General features: G+C 40.6%; 1 protein-coding gene across 1 annotated transcript in view; it reads right to left on the bottom strand.

The window, feature by feature from the left end:
- IPPK (inositol-pentakisphosphate 2-kinase) overlaps positions 1 to 18685 on the bottom strand; it is a 28266-nt gene extending 9581 nt beyond the window's left edge. The window contains exons 1-4 of the mRNA XM_061456195.1: positions 18497 to 18685; positions 6051 to 6098; positions 1825 to 1920; positions 945 to 1011 (exon numbers count right to left, since the gene is read on the bottom strand). Coding sequence (XP_061312179.1) covers positions 945 to 1011; positions 1825 to 1920; positions 6051 to 6098; positions 18497 to 18577 — 292 coding nt within the window. The 5' untranslated portion in view covers positions 18578 to 18685. The remainder of the gene's footprint in view (positions 1 to 944; positions 1012 to 1824; positions 1921 to 6050; positions 6099 to 18496) is intronic.
- Positions 18686 to 18917: the final 232 nt, after the last annotated feature.

Below are 18917 nucleotides of genomic sequence, written 5' to 3'. Positions count from 1 at the left end.
TGTATTTTTCTTCAAGGAACTTCGCTAAAGCAGGAGTTTCTGGCTGTTCTCCAGAACACTGAGAACCTACCCTGAGCAACTTCTCATTCCCCTTTTTAGAACTTACACCTCAGCATACTTTTAACTATACATGAAGAATGATCACACAGGTGTTGCTGACTAAGCATGACAACACCAAGTTCTGTAGTGCTTCACTTCACACCAAACACAGAGATTGCTAAACTGTGAGTCTTGCACCATGATCCATAAGGTAACACAAGGTCAGTGCACCCTTCCCTTCACATACTTGTCCCCTTCAATCCCTCCGTCCAAGGAACTTGTGTCTCACCTCCAGATAGAGGCCCCGAAGTACTATGTAAAAGCTGGGAGAAGTCAAGGACTGCCTCATGTCCCAGGGGCACCCACTGAACTTCAAAGGCAGCACAGCCTGTAGCCCATAAGTCCTTGGAGCGAGACATGCCCAGGGATCAGGACAGAGACATGGAAAGGTGGAACATTAAGCTGCACACTGCTCAAGTGCTATAACTCAAAGGATGCAAGATGCTTTACCCCAAGTGAAATACAAACATTGAAAATAAAACAATTTAGTGTGGAGTTTCTGAAACTCTCTTTCTCCTATAGCTCTGCTGCACAGTTCAGGAGAAGCAGCTGATGGAATTCAAACAATTATTTGAGGACACATTTTCCATCTCCCTCACGGACCTTTGATAAGGACTCCACAGCAAGGTGAAAACTTGTTCAAAAATTAACAAGCACAGGCTTATAGAGGATCCCTTTCTACAATTTGATGAAACTGACACAAGATGCAATTCTAGAACACACCTGTTTTTTCCACAACAAATTCTGAATTTGTCATTGTCTAATTAAAAAAGTTCTCGTATTCCAAGGTATGATGCTTTACAGATGAGGAAGGGTCTGATTTTTATGGTATCTCTGGCACTTACCCGGCCTCTCTGGCTGAATTTTTAAACACAGCTGTCTTACGAAGTCTAAAGGCAGTTGAATAATTTCCTATTAAAAACAAAAAAAAGAAAACATTTCAACACAAAAAATTAATATCCCATTTGGGGGTCTTAAAATGGCATACCAAAGTTCAGTGGATGTTATCAACTGAATATTAAGGCAAAGAGTCAGCAGCTTCCCTCTCTGATTAACCATCTGTATGAAGACCTGCACCTGCAATCAACTGCCGTACTTACTCCACTACGAAAGCTAGACCTAATTTAAACAAATGCACAAGAGCATTTTCAGTGACAGTTTCACATGCATGAAGAAACCTTCTGCATTTTGCCCTTCTCCCAAATGAAAAAGTCCCATTTCATCCTATCTCAGATCTCACCCCAACCCTTCCAAGGCAGTATTGTGTAACTCAGCTTCTGGAAGATGCTGTAACTTCTCCACTCAGATATCTGATGTTTAGGTTAACTAGACCTAGCCACCCAAAGAACAGAGCGAGTGACAAGAAAAAGGTTACTTCTGACCGCATAGAAGCTTATACAGTTTACACGAACCAGATTTCTCCCCCTTTTTTGCAGTGCCTTTAACCTCATGCAGGGCAAAGAAATGACCACTTTCATTTAAAGTAGCTATTTCAGGCTACTTTTCAGTAGTCACCTGAAACAGCTCAGAATACACAGTACAATTCAATCACCTCATCAGCACAAAGCAGGATCTCTGTTTAGATCCAGATGCTTCTTGTGTGTGTTTATCTTGCTTAGGAATATCTGCAAGCCCTGTTAAGTCCTTTTACTGGCATTCAGTGCTCCCCAAAACGCATCAGTGTTTACAATGCATAAGCCATTTATTTAAAAAAAAAAAATTTACCCCATGGTGAACATAGTTCTCCCCAAAGAACTGCTTCATGACATGTTTTCCAAAGTCTACGATGTTTTGCAGATGGTGTAGTATTTCCTCTGAAGTCTGGAAGACAAACAGGTTATTTAACTATGAAATAATGATAAACACCACTCAGGAATACAAACACATACCAGTCAATGATTTAGCAAAGTAGCTTAATTGCCCTACTGAGTTTGGTAGGTCAATGCACATTGAAATTAAACAGACATGAGAAATGTGCTACATTTGATTCCCTACTGCTGCCGGAGGGGCTGAGATATAAACAGGAAAACAGTCAGAAAAGATCAGTCTTAGATTTCAGGGGGAAAAGGACAGAAAATGAAGAAGGTGGGAGAGGGGGAGACTACTCAAGATCTACTCTGTGTTTGACCATTATTCTTAAAATAGCTCAAGCAACTGTTAATAGTCAAGAGATGCAGAGCATGCCTTCCTACCAACAGGTTAAGTGCAGGTGAGGCTTTGAATGTCAGAAAGTATGGCACTTGGAAATTTGGAAGAGAACGGCCACAGAAAGTGAGACACATCACAAACCTCTGCAGGAACAGGTACAGAATGTGCCATCTGTCCCATATCCTGCCCCAGACAATGAAAAACTCTTACTATAATGTCATAGTCTGTTTATGTTATGTGCCTATAAGGCAAACCATAGCTCTTCTACAAGTCCAAAATGCCAAGCTAAGTAGAAACTAAGCTAAATGAGTACAAGTGGGACTGCAACAGTAGCACAGTCTGACTGTGAAAGACTTCTGCTTGTGAAGAAGCAACAGAGAAGCTTTACAGTGTTATCCCACTCCCAGCACACTCTGATTCTCTGCACAGTATTTTATTGTAACAACAAACAGTCTCCAAGCTCCTGCATGCCTTAATAACACAAAACCTACAGCCTACCACTGTACACTATAAAGCACTGAACCATACAGATTTACTCTTGGGATTAAGTAACAGTGGAGGAAGAGAAAGTGGAGGAAGAGAAAGTGCAGCACTCATGTCCAAGTTAAAAGAAATCGGAAAGGAAAAAACATAAGCGGGAGAATACAGAAAAAGATAAACAGCAGAGTAAGAGAAAATAAAACACTAGGAGGACAACACTCAGATAAGGACAAAGTCTAGAGAGGGGAAGACCGACCACGTCCAACATAAGTTAAAACTGTTCATGGGTAGAAGGAGACTGTCACTACCTAGGCAGTCTTACAAACTTTGTTGTATAATTCCATCAGAATAGGAAGGTTTCTTTTCTACCAAAAGCATTTGTTACCTTACAAGCTTACACAAGTTGTGTAGGATTACAAAAGGTTTTGTTACTGTAACACAGGTCTGCTAAGACTACAGCCCCAGTCTATTCTGCCTCTAGCAGGATTCAATTTCCAGACTGAAGCAGCAATACACAATGCTGCAATATGTAATAATGCTTTATAGGAAGAAAAAAGTTACTACAGTAATATACAGCACTATACAGCTGCTTAAGTAACATACTGTGCTAGACTGTTACTTCAGTATGCAAAGCATTAACCAGAAACCCAACCCTTTGTAGCAAGTAGGAAAAACACAATTTTTCCAAAGCACTTCATAGCATTTCCATCATTCTCTAAAGGCCAGGACAGTGCTATTGTGTAAAATGTCTGGCATATTGTATGTTGACTTGTTTCTCTGAACAGCTTTCCCTGCATCCTTTCAAGAGAGCCAAAATAAGCCTGGAGTCTCTTCACAACAGGTAATCTTCCACTGTTTGAGTCTTAGAACAAAACACATACTGTGATGCCTGAGTAACTTCCTCAGCTGCAGTCATCTGGTCTTAAGAAGCGTATTTGAGGAAAAATAATTAATAGGCAACAAGATGCACAAGCAGGCCACCCACATGGGTATGCAAAAGGATATAGCCTTCTATTATATTTTTACATGCACATGTATATACGTATTGGGAAATAAGCGTTTCAGAAAATCAGGACATTCACTGCTACTACTACAAGGAATGATTCACCAGTTAAAAAGATCAATACAACTTTAAAATTACAGACCAAGCTTATGACACCTGCTCACCTATTTTATAAGCTCTGAACACAACAAAAACCACCTAACAGGCTACTGAAGCATCACCTTTCAACACTGCAAAATGCTCAGATGAAAAGCTTTTGAAGGACCTACCATTACTGCCAGCTCATTTAGCAAAACACCAGAACTCAAATAGGTTCCCTAAAATCAGGCAAAACCCCAAAAAAATCATGCAGAACACTCATTACTAAAATTAGCAATATGCAATTAAACTAGTTCCATGAATCCAGACATAACTTCCTACTCAAAAAATGCAAGCCCCAGAGTTATTTCTCATTAAAAAAAACCAAAACACACTGAACTGTAATAATAAGACTACAATTTGCTGTATCGCCATCTTCTTTAGCTACTAGCTTATCTAGTCCCAGATCCCAAGCAATATAAACCCAAAGCAGTATCCAGACTTGTTAAACCTTTTCCAAAGGAGTGCAGCAGAAGAGACCGAGACCTGTTTGTCCACATCTGAATTTCTGTATGTGTCTTACTAGAAAATTCTGCTCCAACTGCTTCTTTCAAAGTTGTTTACATTGGATGAGCTACAATGCCATGCACAGATTTAACACAATATATACTTATCCTAACTCATCTAGCACTAGCCAGGAATACAGATTACACCCAAAAAACATTTTCCCCTCTCCAGCATTTACGAGCCCAGCATTCACACACTAACAGAACATCATGCCCAGAAGATTTTGTTCTTGTGCTTCAGCATCCCAATCCAAAAAGCTATATGCATGCCACAGAACGATTATGAACTTCAATATTGTGGTGGGCAATTGTGAAGTGTCACATCCTGCCTGCCTTTGTGACCTCATCATACTTTGTCAGGTTTTTTAAAAAAAATTATTATGCAACAAAAAAAAGAAAGCTGGTACTCAGCCGTTTCTTTCTTAACTAAATGGCAACCAATTGACTTTTTACTTAAACTTGTGGTCTAATTCTCCCTTGCTATATTAAAACTTGAGATAGGCACTGTTTTCCTTTCTTCCAATCCACTGGCTTCTTCCCTGTTCTTGTAAAAGCTCTACACGTTATTATCTCGGACTGCTACAGAAGCACAGGATACATTTTTGAAATCCTGCCACTACAAACAGACCAAAAACTTAGCTGAATCACACTTCAGTTTTACCAGAGACTTTATTTCAAGTAAAATAGAGGCAGAAAGGCCACTAAACTCCTACACACACTACTGGGGTTTACTTTCTGCTGATCTACTTTAGGAACTTCTCTTTTAAGCCTTGTTAAACTGAACACATTTTGCATTCATCTTCCTGATTTAAAGCAAAATGCCCTTCCCGCGGATTTACTTCACATTCATCCTTATTCCTTTTTTCCTAAAATTAAGCAGTCCTCCCTAGCTCCCAGTATAGCCAGAATACTTCTTACATTTCTTTCTCATCAGAAACGCCTGCCACTGAACAAGACAAAGCGATTCAGAAGCTGCTGTAGCTCAAACCACTCCCTGTAATCTCCCAGATAACACACCCTAAAGACTACTCATGAGGTTGAAGAAATGGCCAAACTTGAACCTCCTGCCTTCTCTGCTCTCTTTTCTTTTTTCTCCTTGGAGCACTTTTATTCTTACCCTCCACCTTTGATCCATGATCATTTTATATCCCTGTTAAAGCAAATCTAAGGTAAATCATTTCAGTTCCTTCTCAAGCAGAAAAACCTTCTCTCACAGCCCAAGAAACTGGTAGACTGTGTCCTGCCATGTCCTTTTTGCAACAGACAGGACACTAAAACCAAAATAGCAAAGGCTAGTCTATGAATATTTCGTATCTTTGTCCAAATTCCATGGCTTTTTAGCTACTGAGTAGGCAGTCCACAGCACATCTTCACCATGACACCAGTCTCGTGCTGTTCCTCTTCGATCCCACCTAGCAAGAGTCAGTGAGACAACCATTTCTTCCTCAGCATTGCCATACTCTCATATGTAACATTAACACTCCCTCTGTTGCCAAAGCCACCCTTGCAGAGATCGTGCCTTCTACACACTGCAGTCTTCAACTCTGTTCGACACAAAGGTCTCCACATCAACAGTCACATAATCTTAGTTACGTAAGACAACCTCAAATTTCCTCCTTTGGCCAAAACTCCTGGAACACAGCCACGTGGCAAAGTAACTCCATGTTGAATCTTACCTTGTTCTGGTTTGGGGGGGACTTCAAAAACCGCAACACCACACAGCGCTAAAGAAAGGAAAGAATATGATTTCATTAGCATATAAATACAAGATTATTTCTATAACAGTGCAATTGTCTGATTTCCCAACCTACCTCAGCTCAAAAATTGAAGGGGGGTAATAGGCATTCTAGATAGTCATTTTACTCAACTTGAAATCAAATACATCAATGCCTGTTGTCAAATTTTGCATCACTTTAACAAGGCAGCCACTCTGCGTTTCCAGTCACTATGTGTAACAGCAAATACTCCCTTAGCTTATAGCACTGCTCTGAAAATCTGGTAAAACACAGGTTCAAGTAAACAGAAAAACACTCTACCATTTTCACACCAAAGGTCTTTGAGGGGGAGCAAGACCAACTTAGATGTCATCTTCTTACAATATCAGCACAGCATTACAAAACATTAAGGAGATACCAGCAGTAGCTACACAGCTCTACTTAAGACTAAAACCTGCTACTTCTACACTTTGAAAAAGTAAACATGCAACAGGAGGACAAATGAAGCAGGTTTCCAAATATTTTACTTTTCTATCAGATTTTGTAACAATTCAACAACCTTTGTATTTCAAAGCACACAAATTCTAAACACACCCTCAGCCTTTATTTTTAAGGGCTCAGATAAAAATATTTGCAGACATCCAAAGTAAATTAGGCTTTTAACCTCAAGGTTATTAAAGGAGCATCTTCCATCACAGAAGTCACCTGAAGTACCTTTCTCTCAAAATCTTGCTGAGATTAACCATTACACTTGGTAAATTGACTTTTTATATTAAAAGCAAATTTTGACATAGTATTAAGGAAGCTGCAGCCTCACTAGGCAAGACAACGCGTAGCCCTGCCTCAGATTAGTCAGTCTAAGTGTCTATTCCTCAAGATACTTATTCCCTCTGATGTACTTCAGCCTATTCAGACAAAATGTGGATAAAACCAACTGGGCACCACCAAAGGTAGAGATGAACAGCTGTTTTCTGTAGCTTCAATGTCTCCATTTGGACCTTTCCTAAATACGCCAAAAAGGATTACATTTTATTTAAAGCACTATCAAAAAAGTACTAACACTCAGATTTCCTGACAAAGATAATGCAGGCAAAATGTTACAGTTACACTTCAGGTTTATGGAATCTAAGTTTTTTCCCCTACCAAAAACCTCCCTCAGCATGACACCACCACATATATTCCACATTTCAGGGCTGAAGGCCATCTCTGGACAGTGCTGAGTGGGAGAGAGCTGCAGTTATCTTTAATTACTAAGATGAAGAGAAAAAGCAGGAGGAGAAAAGCAAACCAGATGACAATCCAAAATACTAACAAAAAAAGATCCAGATTCAGACATTGATAGTGAAACCCAGAAACAGGCCCTTCAATATCCAAGAAGTCTCAAGCCAGCAGGAATCTCTTAGTTCAGCCACATCCAGAGCACACTCTCAGGTAAAAAGATGCTTTCCTGCATTTTGATTCAACTTGCTCTGCAAGATCTAAACAGCATGAGTGTTCCAAGAAACTAAATAAACTGAATACTAATTATGATCCCCTGGATTTGACAAATTTGCTGGGTGACACTCTCTTTCCCCTGCTCTGACCTCCATTGCAGGTGGATAACAGAGCTCAGGTCTGACGAGCCTGCATGCTCCATGTTACTTTTACTGTGTTTCAATGGTTTGGATCCCCAGCTTTAAACATTCATAAGCAACCTGATTAGTGATGGAGGGATCTAATCATAACTTCTCATCAACTCAGAAGCTTCATTCCGTAACATTTCAGGAGTGTTGTAGATATCCATTATTCGCTTCCCAACCAACAAGCTTCTAACATTGCTCTGGAAAATCCAATTGCTCTCGCTGGATGCGCCATAGTATTTTGTTCATTACCAAATCACTTCTGAAGAGGCATGCTGAGATAAAATGACCAAAACTATATACAGCAAAAGAAGAACACACTGCTTGTCTAAAGATGTCAAAAGGAAACAGAGCAAAGGTCAAACAAAACTTTTCACTGACCAGCCAGCTCATGCTGTGCCTTAGTAAAGCTATTAGATTATCAGATTAAAAACACAACAGAACAAACCCCCCCCCCAAAACTTTTTTAGGGGAAGTTCTCAGCTAGGTCCATCCTTTAGTGCAATTCAGTACACAGTTACATGAATCCACTGCCACAGTACAAAGGTTAACCCATTAGATACCAAAACCACCTACTGCTTCAGAATTATTGCCACTGAAAATATTGGCCCACATATTTCATGCTATTGCATTACTGATTCACTCGACTGATTCTTTACTTGGAAATGCTGTGGGTGGCTGGTGCCACAAGGGTTTTGTCAGTTATCTTAAATGCCTTTTTTTTTATATATATATATTTACAGATTGGACATCAAAGATGTAACAAGCTTACCTGTATGAGAATGGCCCAAATCCAGAAGAGATTTTATTTAAGAGGTTGTCATTACTCCTTAGCACTTTGAGAATCAGATCAACTAGATCCTAGTGCTCCCTAAATTTCATTCTCTGCATTCCCCTCTGTAAGCCCTTCTGCTGCTTAACCACACTTGTATCAATACACTACCACCATCAGTGTTTAGCTGATTGGATAATAGTCCCATACAGACAAAAAAAGAAACAAACCACCAACAAAAAAACAAAACCAAGACAAACCAGGCTGCAAAAATCAAGCAGAGAAACAGAAGCAATGCATGGACATAGGCAAATGTAACAGATAAAACAGTAAGAGGCTTCACACCTTGAGAAGACAAGCTAGAAACAATAGTGAATTCAAAGGAAGAATTCTACCTCTTTTTTTTAATCCTGCAGACCTTTCTCTTTAAGTATGTTCAATATCCAGTTAGTGACAACAAATGAAAAATAAAGCAGACTATCAAACATGACTACTCTTACTCTCCAAGTAAAAAAAAAAATTGTGACTCTCACATGGAGCACAGCAGTTCTGTAACAGACAACAAAACAAGGTTCTTACTGTTGCCCAAGACCATACTTGGGCTACAACAAACCCATTTCCAATTGTTACAGACAAAACAAACAATAGCAACAAGGATACCAAAACTTGTGTCTCTCAAAACACATTCTCAGTCACTAGGCTGCTGAGATGACATAATCAGGAGCCTATGTTCTGGAGGAGCATGATCCTTCAGCTTACAGTCCCACCAAGAAAGGCAAACACTTCTTCAGCACCCTATCATGAAACAATTGTTTGGGTTAAACCATAACTGAAAATTAGTGATTGCTAATAAGGAGAGAAGAAGCTGTGGGAGGGGCTGTGAAAACATCCTCAGAGATGTCACTGGCATCACAAGGACACACAGATGTGTGCACACCCATTAATGTGTGCCAATGTTCTTGGGAAAAAATAATTTGCTCATCATAGTCCCCAAGAAATTTATCAGCAAGAGTTTTTCTTCTCCAAAGCAGTTAATATAGCTATTTTAATATTTAAATGCAGTGTACTCCTTGGAAATTAGGCCAATATATAACTGGCATCAATCCAGGTATTTTGGATTCAATATTAGCATTATGAAACCAGGATAAAAGCTTACATTTTTTTCTTCACAGCTTGATGTTTGATATGGGTTTCATATTTACCAAAAATGTCTGCTCAGCTTCACTGTGATAAAAAAGCTGCCATGAGGGCCTCCTGGAGTTTTCACAGGTTAAACATCACTGGGGCAAATCTATAATCTTGATATGCCCCTTCAGAGAAAAACCTTGTTTGCATAACTGAGGTTTTTTAAAGTCTCAGTCTCTGCTACAGTGTTAAAAAAAAAAAAATCTGTGTAAAAGCTGGTGGCAGTGACAGAAATGGGAAAATTTGTATACAAGCAAGCTCAAATGCTAGTAAAATTGTTTAGAAGAAGTTCAGAAAGATGTGTATTTTCCTTCTCCTGTTGCCACCTCAGCTCACATGGTTTTAAAATAAGCTTCTGTATGAAAATACAAAGAATTAGCCTGTCCAAACACAAAGCCTGGGAAATATCACTTCAGCTTCTGCTTCTCCAAATAAGCAGGTTCACGTCATTTGTTATTACTCTATTATTATTCTGAAGACCATGCATTTACTATTTTTGTCTAGAGGCAAAGTGTTACTGTAATATCTAGGTTTGCAACAGCCCGGTGTAACTACAAAAGATTTTCATCTAGCTGACACTAACTTTTGTTCACATAAGCAAGATCTACTGGTACTACAAAGAAGGCATTTTGGGAAGCAACTTTTTAGTCCAAAAAGGGAACCCATCACCTCTCTCACTCCACAGCCTCATAAACCATGGTACCTAAAAACTCAGTGTTTTTCTAAGCACCACATGCAATTTTACATTTGCCTACTTGTCTATTATGTTGTTGATACATTTATTTTGAAAGGCACACAATATACAAGCAGAACAAGAGAACCCACATTTGGTTTCAAGTCAGGGACTTTCAATCATAAACAACATGGAGGAAAACACTCTCAAAGACTGGTAACAAATCTTTCCCTACAATACTATTTGTTGCATCCAATTACACGCACCACCACCAACCATTACCTAAGGAAATGAAGATATAAAGTCAACTACTTTTAGTAATGGTGCCTGTAACGGCTCTTGAATTCCTTTATACAGTAAGAACCGGTTGTTCAATTCATTGTCTTCTGCTGAACCTCAGGGGCTCTCAAGAACTTACCAAAGACAGCTCTAAGTATGCTAAACCTTCTATCACCAGTGTAGTTGTTCACATAATCATTGTGGATTTATAAACAAAGTACAGCAATGACACCTACAAAAAGCACATTATACCTAAATTTCAATCAAAATGAGGGAGAAGGGTTCAATTACACTGAAGTGCTATTCAAGCCCTACCTGAATGCAGCGATACACAAATACTAACTGATGACAATTTCAATGGTACTAAATATGAAACTACAGAATTACTTGGCTGGCATTAAGCTATTTCTGCAGCAGCACACTGGAGCTGCATGCACTATATGCCAACTAAAAGAATTATTCTGACTTTATTCCAAATTTATATTTCACAACCCCTTCAATTTCAACTCCAGTTTGAGGGATTTAAACAGAAAACAATGGCTTTTTCTTCAGAAAATGCAGCTTCTAGGAAGGAAGCAAAAAGACAAAGAGATACCATCTTTACATCTCAGAAAAGCCAGCTGCACAGGGAGAGTTCCTTCTTCAATTAATAAAGCTCAGTAAAAACATGCCCACCACACTGCCCAGGCACTTCAATAAAAGCTTACCTTTACAATACTCAACAAAAACATGTTTAAAGGTCTCCATATCCAGGGTTTCAACACCCTGTGCAATGTGGAGGGATGTGGGAGATGGAAATAAGCTACCTCAAGGAAAAATTTTGCAGCTTTTGAATGAAGCACACAGAGTAATATTATATACAAGTGTTGTTTCCCAACCCAGTTTTGATCTGTATGAGGTGGGTAAGACCACACAAAAAGTGAGGAAAGATACACTTCCTGCCAGTATGGAGGAAGTTTAGCAACTGCTCACACAAAAATGCAAGAAAGCATTCAAAAACCTGAACAATACTCTTATTTACCACAGGAGTCCCTGAAGAATAAACTTCTTATTTCTTCACATGAATAAAGGATTTCTGGCACAGCACCTGGCTTGACCACTCAGTATCGAACCATTATTTGAAAGCAAACACCACCACAATACTTGATTTCTTTAGCACAGAGCTCACAGCTTGCATCAGACTTCAGGTACTCATTCCACTTATTTTCCCTTCTAGGTTATGATCTACATTCCCACAACAGTTAAGCATTATCTCAGGTTTCACTTTACAGCTAAGCTTTTTATAACCCTGCAATATGTAGATGGTACCAATGCTAGAATTTTACAACTGCAGTAGCCATTAGTGAGAAGGAAATGTTTGCCCTTCAGCTAAGCCTCCTACTCACAATACCTGAAATGATATCAAGTGATACACCCCGGTACTAGGTGGAAACACATACTAAAGAGAGAACAGAATGAATAAACCTACTGATGCCTGGCCCTCAGCATACATTACTACAGTCTCTGTAACATGGCAGATGTCCCCGACAACCTAGCTGTTGAAAACAAACATGAAAAAAAATCTGGTCCTTACCATTTAAGTGTATCAAACACCTCATCCATGTGTCACACAGGTGAGTTATACCAACAAGAACATGAAAACATGTACTAAGCTTTCTTCCTTTAAGCTGCTCTAAACCTCTGCCTATCTGCAACAGATATTTTTCAGCATCAAGATACCTAGTCAGCTGCTGTTATGTTGGGAAACAACATGTTTCAGGAAAATATTATTAGGAAGGGCAGCAATAAAATGTCCAAACAGTAAGAGGGATTAGAATGAAGTTAAGTAATAAAATGGAGAGTAAGAACATGTTAGGAATTCCCAGCATCCTGGACACCTCAGCTAGAAGAGACCTTAGGCAACTTGGGAAATGGTCTCGGGCAACTGTTCAATCAAATGCTCTGCTCCTGAGCAAACCAGGTGGTCAAAACACCATTACTGTGAGTCTCAGAAATAATACAGTGAGGCAAAGAAATAAACCCAGTGAAAGGTTGGGAGGGAGGAAAGAACCAAAGGAGTGACTAAAATATACTATTAGACCAACCACTCCTTTATATTTTATGGGTTAGCCAAGATGCTTTCACCAATCAACCAACCCACTACTGCTGTCGACTAAGGGAAGATATATGTGCAGTACAGAAAAGGCAAAAGTTATAAACTCCATCACTGCAGTTTACCAAAGATGACAAAAAAAAAACCCAAAACCACAAAAAAAAGAAAGCTTTGTAGATAACTTGATCTCATCACTTGTGAAAAGAAACTCATTCAAGTTTGAGCTAGCACAGAAACCAAACAGAAAAAAAAAACAAACCAAACCATTCTTAATCAAGACTACCTCCTGAGCTTGTCAGAAAAACATTTTCATTGCATAACCTTCAGCAGTCTCACATGTCACACAAGGAGGGGAAGGCAGAAAAAAAGGCAGGCATAAAGCAGAGTTTGAATTTCCAAAGAAAGTCACCAGAAGACAAATCTGCTCCAACTCTGTTATTTGCAAAACAAGACAGCTCTGAAAAAAAACACTATGGGGGGAGGAGACTGGTGTTGCTGCTGTTACAACAGTGATAACATAACTGTATCACATTAAGAGTATCAGACCTCAGACTTGCAGTGTTTCCATCTCCCATCTTCCATGCACATGCTACATTTTCCCATCTGCATCTACAGAACCTAGTATCACTAATATGATAAAAGTTTTAATTGCTACCCTCCTGTTCTCTTTCCTCTCTACAGTCAGCCCTGCTACCCAGTGCCACCTCCCTTTTCGCTTTACGAAAGGCACTACTACTACTACTAAACCTCACTGCATTCAGAGCTTCCTTTCAGTGCAACAACCTGGAAAAGCTAAGGGAAAAGGAAATTTCTGCAACATGGATTGAAATCCCATTATGGAATTCAAATTCTATATGTGTTGAGTCAAGCTGTTGACATTGGGCAGGGGGGAGGGAGAAGCATCAAAAAAGGTTTTGCAGCTAATCCACAGAACTGGAAGTGCTTACATGTTTTAATTCTTCATTTACAGTAACACCTTTGTAGACTGTATTCAAGTGTACTCCAATTAGTTATGACATCTACAGTCACAGTTGCACCAGTTTAGTCAAAAGACCCAAATACAAAAGTGTCTTCCTTTTTTTTTCCAGTGACCACAGATGTGTATTTAAGTATCAGTTAACCAAGGCTGACAAGAGGAAACAGTTTCATACAGGTGCCAAAGGGTCCCCAAATTCCAACTCAGAGTGGCAACTGCCTCCTGTTCCTAAAAACTTAATTGTTGTTTACAGGGAGCCAGACATCTCTTCCTTTCTTTTCCACTGATGACACACCCTCATTACATACTTGGCTTTTCAACTGGTTTTTATAGTTGCTTGTGATTGCACACTTGGCTTTTCAACTAGTTTTTATAGCTCCTTCTTCAGTAAATTTGGGAAGAAGCTCCACTACTTGCTTACAATAAATAAATTCAAAAATTAAAAAGCAATCACAACTAGGAAAGAAGGAACAAAGCAATACATCATGTTTAGTCATCAGTCCAAGTAGGCAAAGAGTATGCAGGTTTGGGTTTTTACTAGACAACATTTAGATAGACATACCCCAAAAGAACCCAATGCTGGAGAAACCAGGTCAAAGAAATGCCCCACAAAGTAGCAGAAACAGACAGAGGAGGTTTTAATGGCCCTTAATCCTCATGAAAGTTCATGCTGGAGTCTTGGTTCAACTGATTCACATGTACATTTTGCTTCCTCCAGAATATTCTACAGAACAAGATGCAAAACTCCCTACATCACATAGCCTTAGTGAGTCTTTTGGGTCCATTCAGAGCACGAAATCTGTCAGAAGTAAGAGTTAACTTAGGTTTGGAATTTAAACAGAAGAACCTCCTCAAGGATACAAAAATGTTTAAATTCAATGAAGTCTTACCAAAACTATGCCTTTCCCATTAGTCAAAATAAAATTCAATCAATACAAGTCACACCTTACCTTTTCTTATAAATTCTCACTGTGAAAGAACTAAGACACTCTAACTTGGTCACATTTTAAATCAGAGCAGTATTCAGAGAAAGCCATGGTTAATAAGCTATTGTATTTATACCTGCAAGGAACAGCAACTAGTGTTTTGGTATTTTTCCCCTACCTGAATACTCAGCAATCTGTCCTATATTTCCTTGAAATCAAGACATTTGTAGATGTTAACTCACTATTCCACTTTCAGAAACTCACTTCTGAAAAAAAAAAAAACAAAAAAAAACACCCACCACAAACAGGTATCTCCATCTTATAAAGAGTCAAAAGCTTACATGAAGGTAACTGTCCTACAGCAGTTCCTCTGAGCCCTCTCTGCTGCCGAAGAGTAGAAAGGAGGAAGGAAAGCTTGGGTTAGCCCTTTCTAAGTCAGAAGCCAAACTTGATACAGGAGGAGCAACACTCCAATAAAATCACAGGGAGTAAATAGCATCCTTTCTAAATCATCTAGCTGTTTGTGATGGTGCTTCTCTGGAGCTCTTTAGAGCTGTACCTGCACTGCAGCACCTTTTGCATCTCTCAGACAGCAAGTACAAGTAACCACACAATTCACTGTATGGTGTGAAGAGTGGCAAATACATTATTTATTTGAAGAGGATACTATGATTTAATCAAGTATTCAATATAGCAACCAATGGGCAAGGATCATACAGCCTGAACAAACCTGCGGTTTTTGTGAAGTTCAGAGTGATCCTCACAAACACCTCAAGTGCTGTGTTTAGGAACCAAACAGATTTGCCAGTTGTATTTCTCATTAACATCATGAGGCAGAAAAGCCATCTTAGTTCATCTCCTACTTGAAGGATTTCAACAGGCTGCAAGACTATACAAAGGCTTTTAGACTACGATTCAGTTTTAATTTGGATTAAGTCATGGCTGCAATAAAAAACAACTTTATCAACAGAGAAATTCGTACATAATACTGTAAGTCTCCTAGAATTTTAGATTCATCAAAAGTGAAACTTTAAAAATCCATGAAAGCAGACATTTGAGTACACATCAAGTAAGCAAGTGTGCAGAGATAACAATGGTAACAAAATGCTTGGCAGGCATTCCATCTTTATTCATCAGATCACTTTCTAAATACTGAAAAACTGATTAAAGTAACTGTAAAACCATCACTGAAAGCAGAGACCTGTTAACTACACCATGCCCTGTCTCAGTCCTCTCAACAGGATGAGTAAGGAACAGAGATGCACTTGGCAGCGATTTCAACACAGCCTTCTGCAGGCTTCAGGTGCACAGGCACACAGGGAAACTCTTGTTACTGTTGCATTCTGCAGGATTAATTAATAACCAGTAAGAGGAAAGAGCACATTAAGACAGTCCTTTACAATGCCTCCACCAAAACAACATAGCATGTTCCACAGGATGCCAGCGTCTAACTGTCAGGCAAACCTGTGGCACATGTTGCCTGTGTCTAAGGCTTATCAGCTCATCACCAGCAGGGCTATTTTTTGTGCATGTGATTTTTCTATGACCAAGTTTTTAGATTTTGGTACTATACTAACTCTGGATTAACAACACATTACAATCATGTCTTACAGGGAAAGATACCATGAACGGCGCAAACCGAAAGAATAGGCATAGCCCTAAACACACAAGAGCACCATGAGCTGACGATGCATGCCTTGTCCCCCTCCCTTTTTACCCCCAGTCCAGTCACACTCCACACAACCAAGAACAAGAGCATTCATTCAGGCTGCCCGCTCGCTGCAGCACAAAAACCCTCTGTGCTTGATACACAACCTTATGCAGTACCTGTTATCAGTGCCTCAAAGAGGAGTCCAGAGGGCAGGATCTGAAACAAAACACCCTGGCTCTTGCTTCACAAAAGGCAAGTGCCTCTTCTCCAGAAGGAGAGGGATTAATTTATTTTTTTTTCTGTTGCCGTTTTGTTTTTTAATACTTCTCAGATCTTCCAGAAGCAGCAAGGAGAGGCTCAGACCTACAGTGGTAGAGACCACCTCCCCCCAAGTTCCAAAATACCACTGCACACCAAAAGGGAGCACATACACAGTTCCATGCTAGCCTCTCAATTACAACCCTGGCACTTACATCTGAGCATTCATTCATGTCTCCCTTGCCACAATCAAATCACTATCCCTCCCACTAGCATTTGTAGACAAAAAACATGAGCTGAAGAGATACAAAATTAAGCAAGGCTAGCTAAAATGAAATTCACTGCCTCAGTTATGCTGCTGTTCTGTTCAAGCAAACCTGACAGTGACTTGACATCAGATCACAAGAATGATGATTAATCATGCAAGTATGTCCTATCTGTAAGAGGCACAAAGTAACCAATTAGCATCTGAGCAGTACTTTTTACCAAGCCTGCCTTCAGTAGACACAGCTCTAAGAAGGAAGCTTTACTAGTTCTAAGCTGTCTTTAAAAGAAAGATCATAGCTATTTCACTTATCTTAAAGTTTTAGTTTTTTGTTAGAGAACTGACACACTCAGCAACTATTCTGAATCTCTGGCATACTTCCTCAACTTCCATGTCTTCGAAGGTATCACAATTACATGGCTATTAATCCATTACGTCTTCTGACCCCTATCACCCCGTGACTCTTTTTCAAACTGCTATTTTCAAGGCTAATACCTGGACAGGAAACAAAGCCTTTTGCATTCTTTTGTATCTTTACAAAAATATTTAAGAAAGAGAAGGAAGAAACAATAGCCACAGAAGTGCCCCTCCTAAATTTGGGAAAGCACTGCACAATTTACAGCATTTTCTCAGACTTGGTATTTGTTGATATTTTTTACATCTGGTTTATACTTATAATCCAGAAAACAGACATCAAAAGAATCCAGTATTTTCATTTTGGCTTTACTGCTTTTTAGATCTATGAAGTATTAAAATATTCTGTGGCAAATCCATACCAGAATTTCAGATACAAATAATTTTTTAAGGCAAAAAATAGACACAAGTACTTTCTAGAATAAGAATAAACTCCTTCAAGGGACACGTAGCCAAGTATACTAGGTAAATAATATACATACAGGTGGGGCAAGAGTACACTGACAGCAATCAAGTAAACACATGCTTTTTAAACTGACACAGAATCTGCTTGATTTGATATAGCTTCATTTAAAGTTACTGCTCAATAACACGTTGAATCTTTCACTTTTTTTTTCTGTAATAAGAAAAACACATACAAAAAGGAACCCAAAGGGTAAATCGAAGCACAGAGATAAAAAGAGTGGTGACTGACATAGAGGTCTATAGCCAAGCCAGAAATGCAAGTTACATTGTGGAGTCCCAATTCAGCACTGCAGCAAGTGCTCTCAAACTCCAGTATGGAAAGAGTCGGTGACAAAAGGAGAAACATCCATTCTCCGGGTTTCTTTCTCCTGTCACACTTAGTCATTACGATAGGAAGGAGGAACTGTTAGTACTTTTCCTCGCAGCTCCCGTCTCCAACGACAGCTGTCTAGTCATCAGCTGCTTTCCCTCCACTACTTCTACCGCCAAACCCACACGAGCGGTAAGGAAAACGCTTGTTAATTTCTCCCAGAGGACGGGCGCAATTCCCTCCTCCCCGTTCCCGGCGGCACCCCAACTCCCGGCGACTGGAACGGGAAACAACTTGTGCGGAGAAGGGCGGGGAGGGCAGTGGGGCCGGCGGCTGAGGCCCGAGCACCTGGCGGCAGCCGTGGGGAAGGCACACGTCGAGTAGGGGCAGAGGCGCGGGGCCCTCCCGCTCCCTGAGGAGACCCAAGACCCTGAGGGAGCGCGCGGCGCGGTCGGCGGGCCCGGCCGGGCAGGGTAGGCGTTACCCGCCGCATCCCCCCCCCCCCCCCCTTCCCCTTCCCACCTGGCAGTGGGAGACGACGAGGCTCTGGTTGCCTTCCCCATGGTACTTCCATTCATTCTCATCCATCTTCTCCACTTCCATGCCCGGCCCGGGCCGCCGACGCGCCCCGTGCGGACGCTGCCTGCCGCCGGCCCGCCGCGATCACGCCTCCACCATCACGGCACCTCGCCGCAGGAAGTCCCGCCCTCCGCCGGGGAGGCCTCCGCGCGCGCGCCGGGCGGCCATCATTGCTCAGGGCAGCTCCATAGCCGCCATTATTGAGTGCGGCAGAAGTTAACCGAGGCCGCTGGAACCGCCCCGCTACGGTTCTTGCGTCCACCTTGGGACGGGCCGGAGGCCCGAGGAAGGGCCCTCAGACGGCCCCTTCAACCGCTGCACGGCGCCGCACCGCGCCAGCGGCCCTGGAGTTCTCTCCATCCCG

The sequence above is a fragment of the Pezoporus flaviventris genome, unplaced genomic scaffold (genome assembly GCF_033815535.1).
Source record: "Pezoporus flaviventris isolate CSIRO_AGI_PZ_B2104156 unplaced genomic scaffold, CSIRO_AGI_Pfla_v1 ptg000021l, whole genome shotgun sequence".
NCBI lineage: Eukaryota > Metazoa > Chordata > Aves > Psittaciformes > Psittacidae > Pezoporus > Pezoporus flaviventris.
Note: the sequence above shows the minus strand (reverse complement) of the source record. Positions and strands in the feature narration are given on the sequence as shown.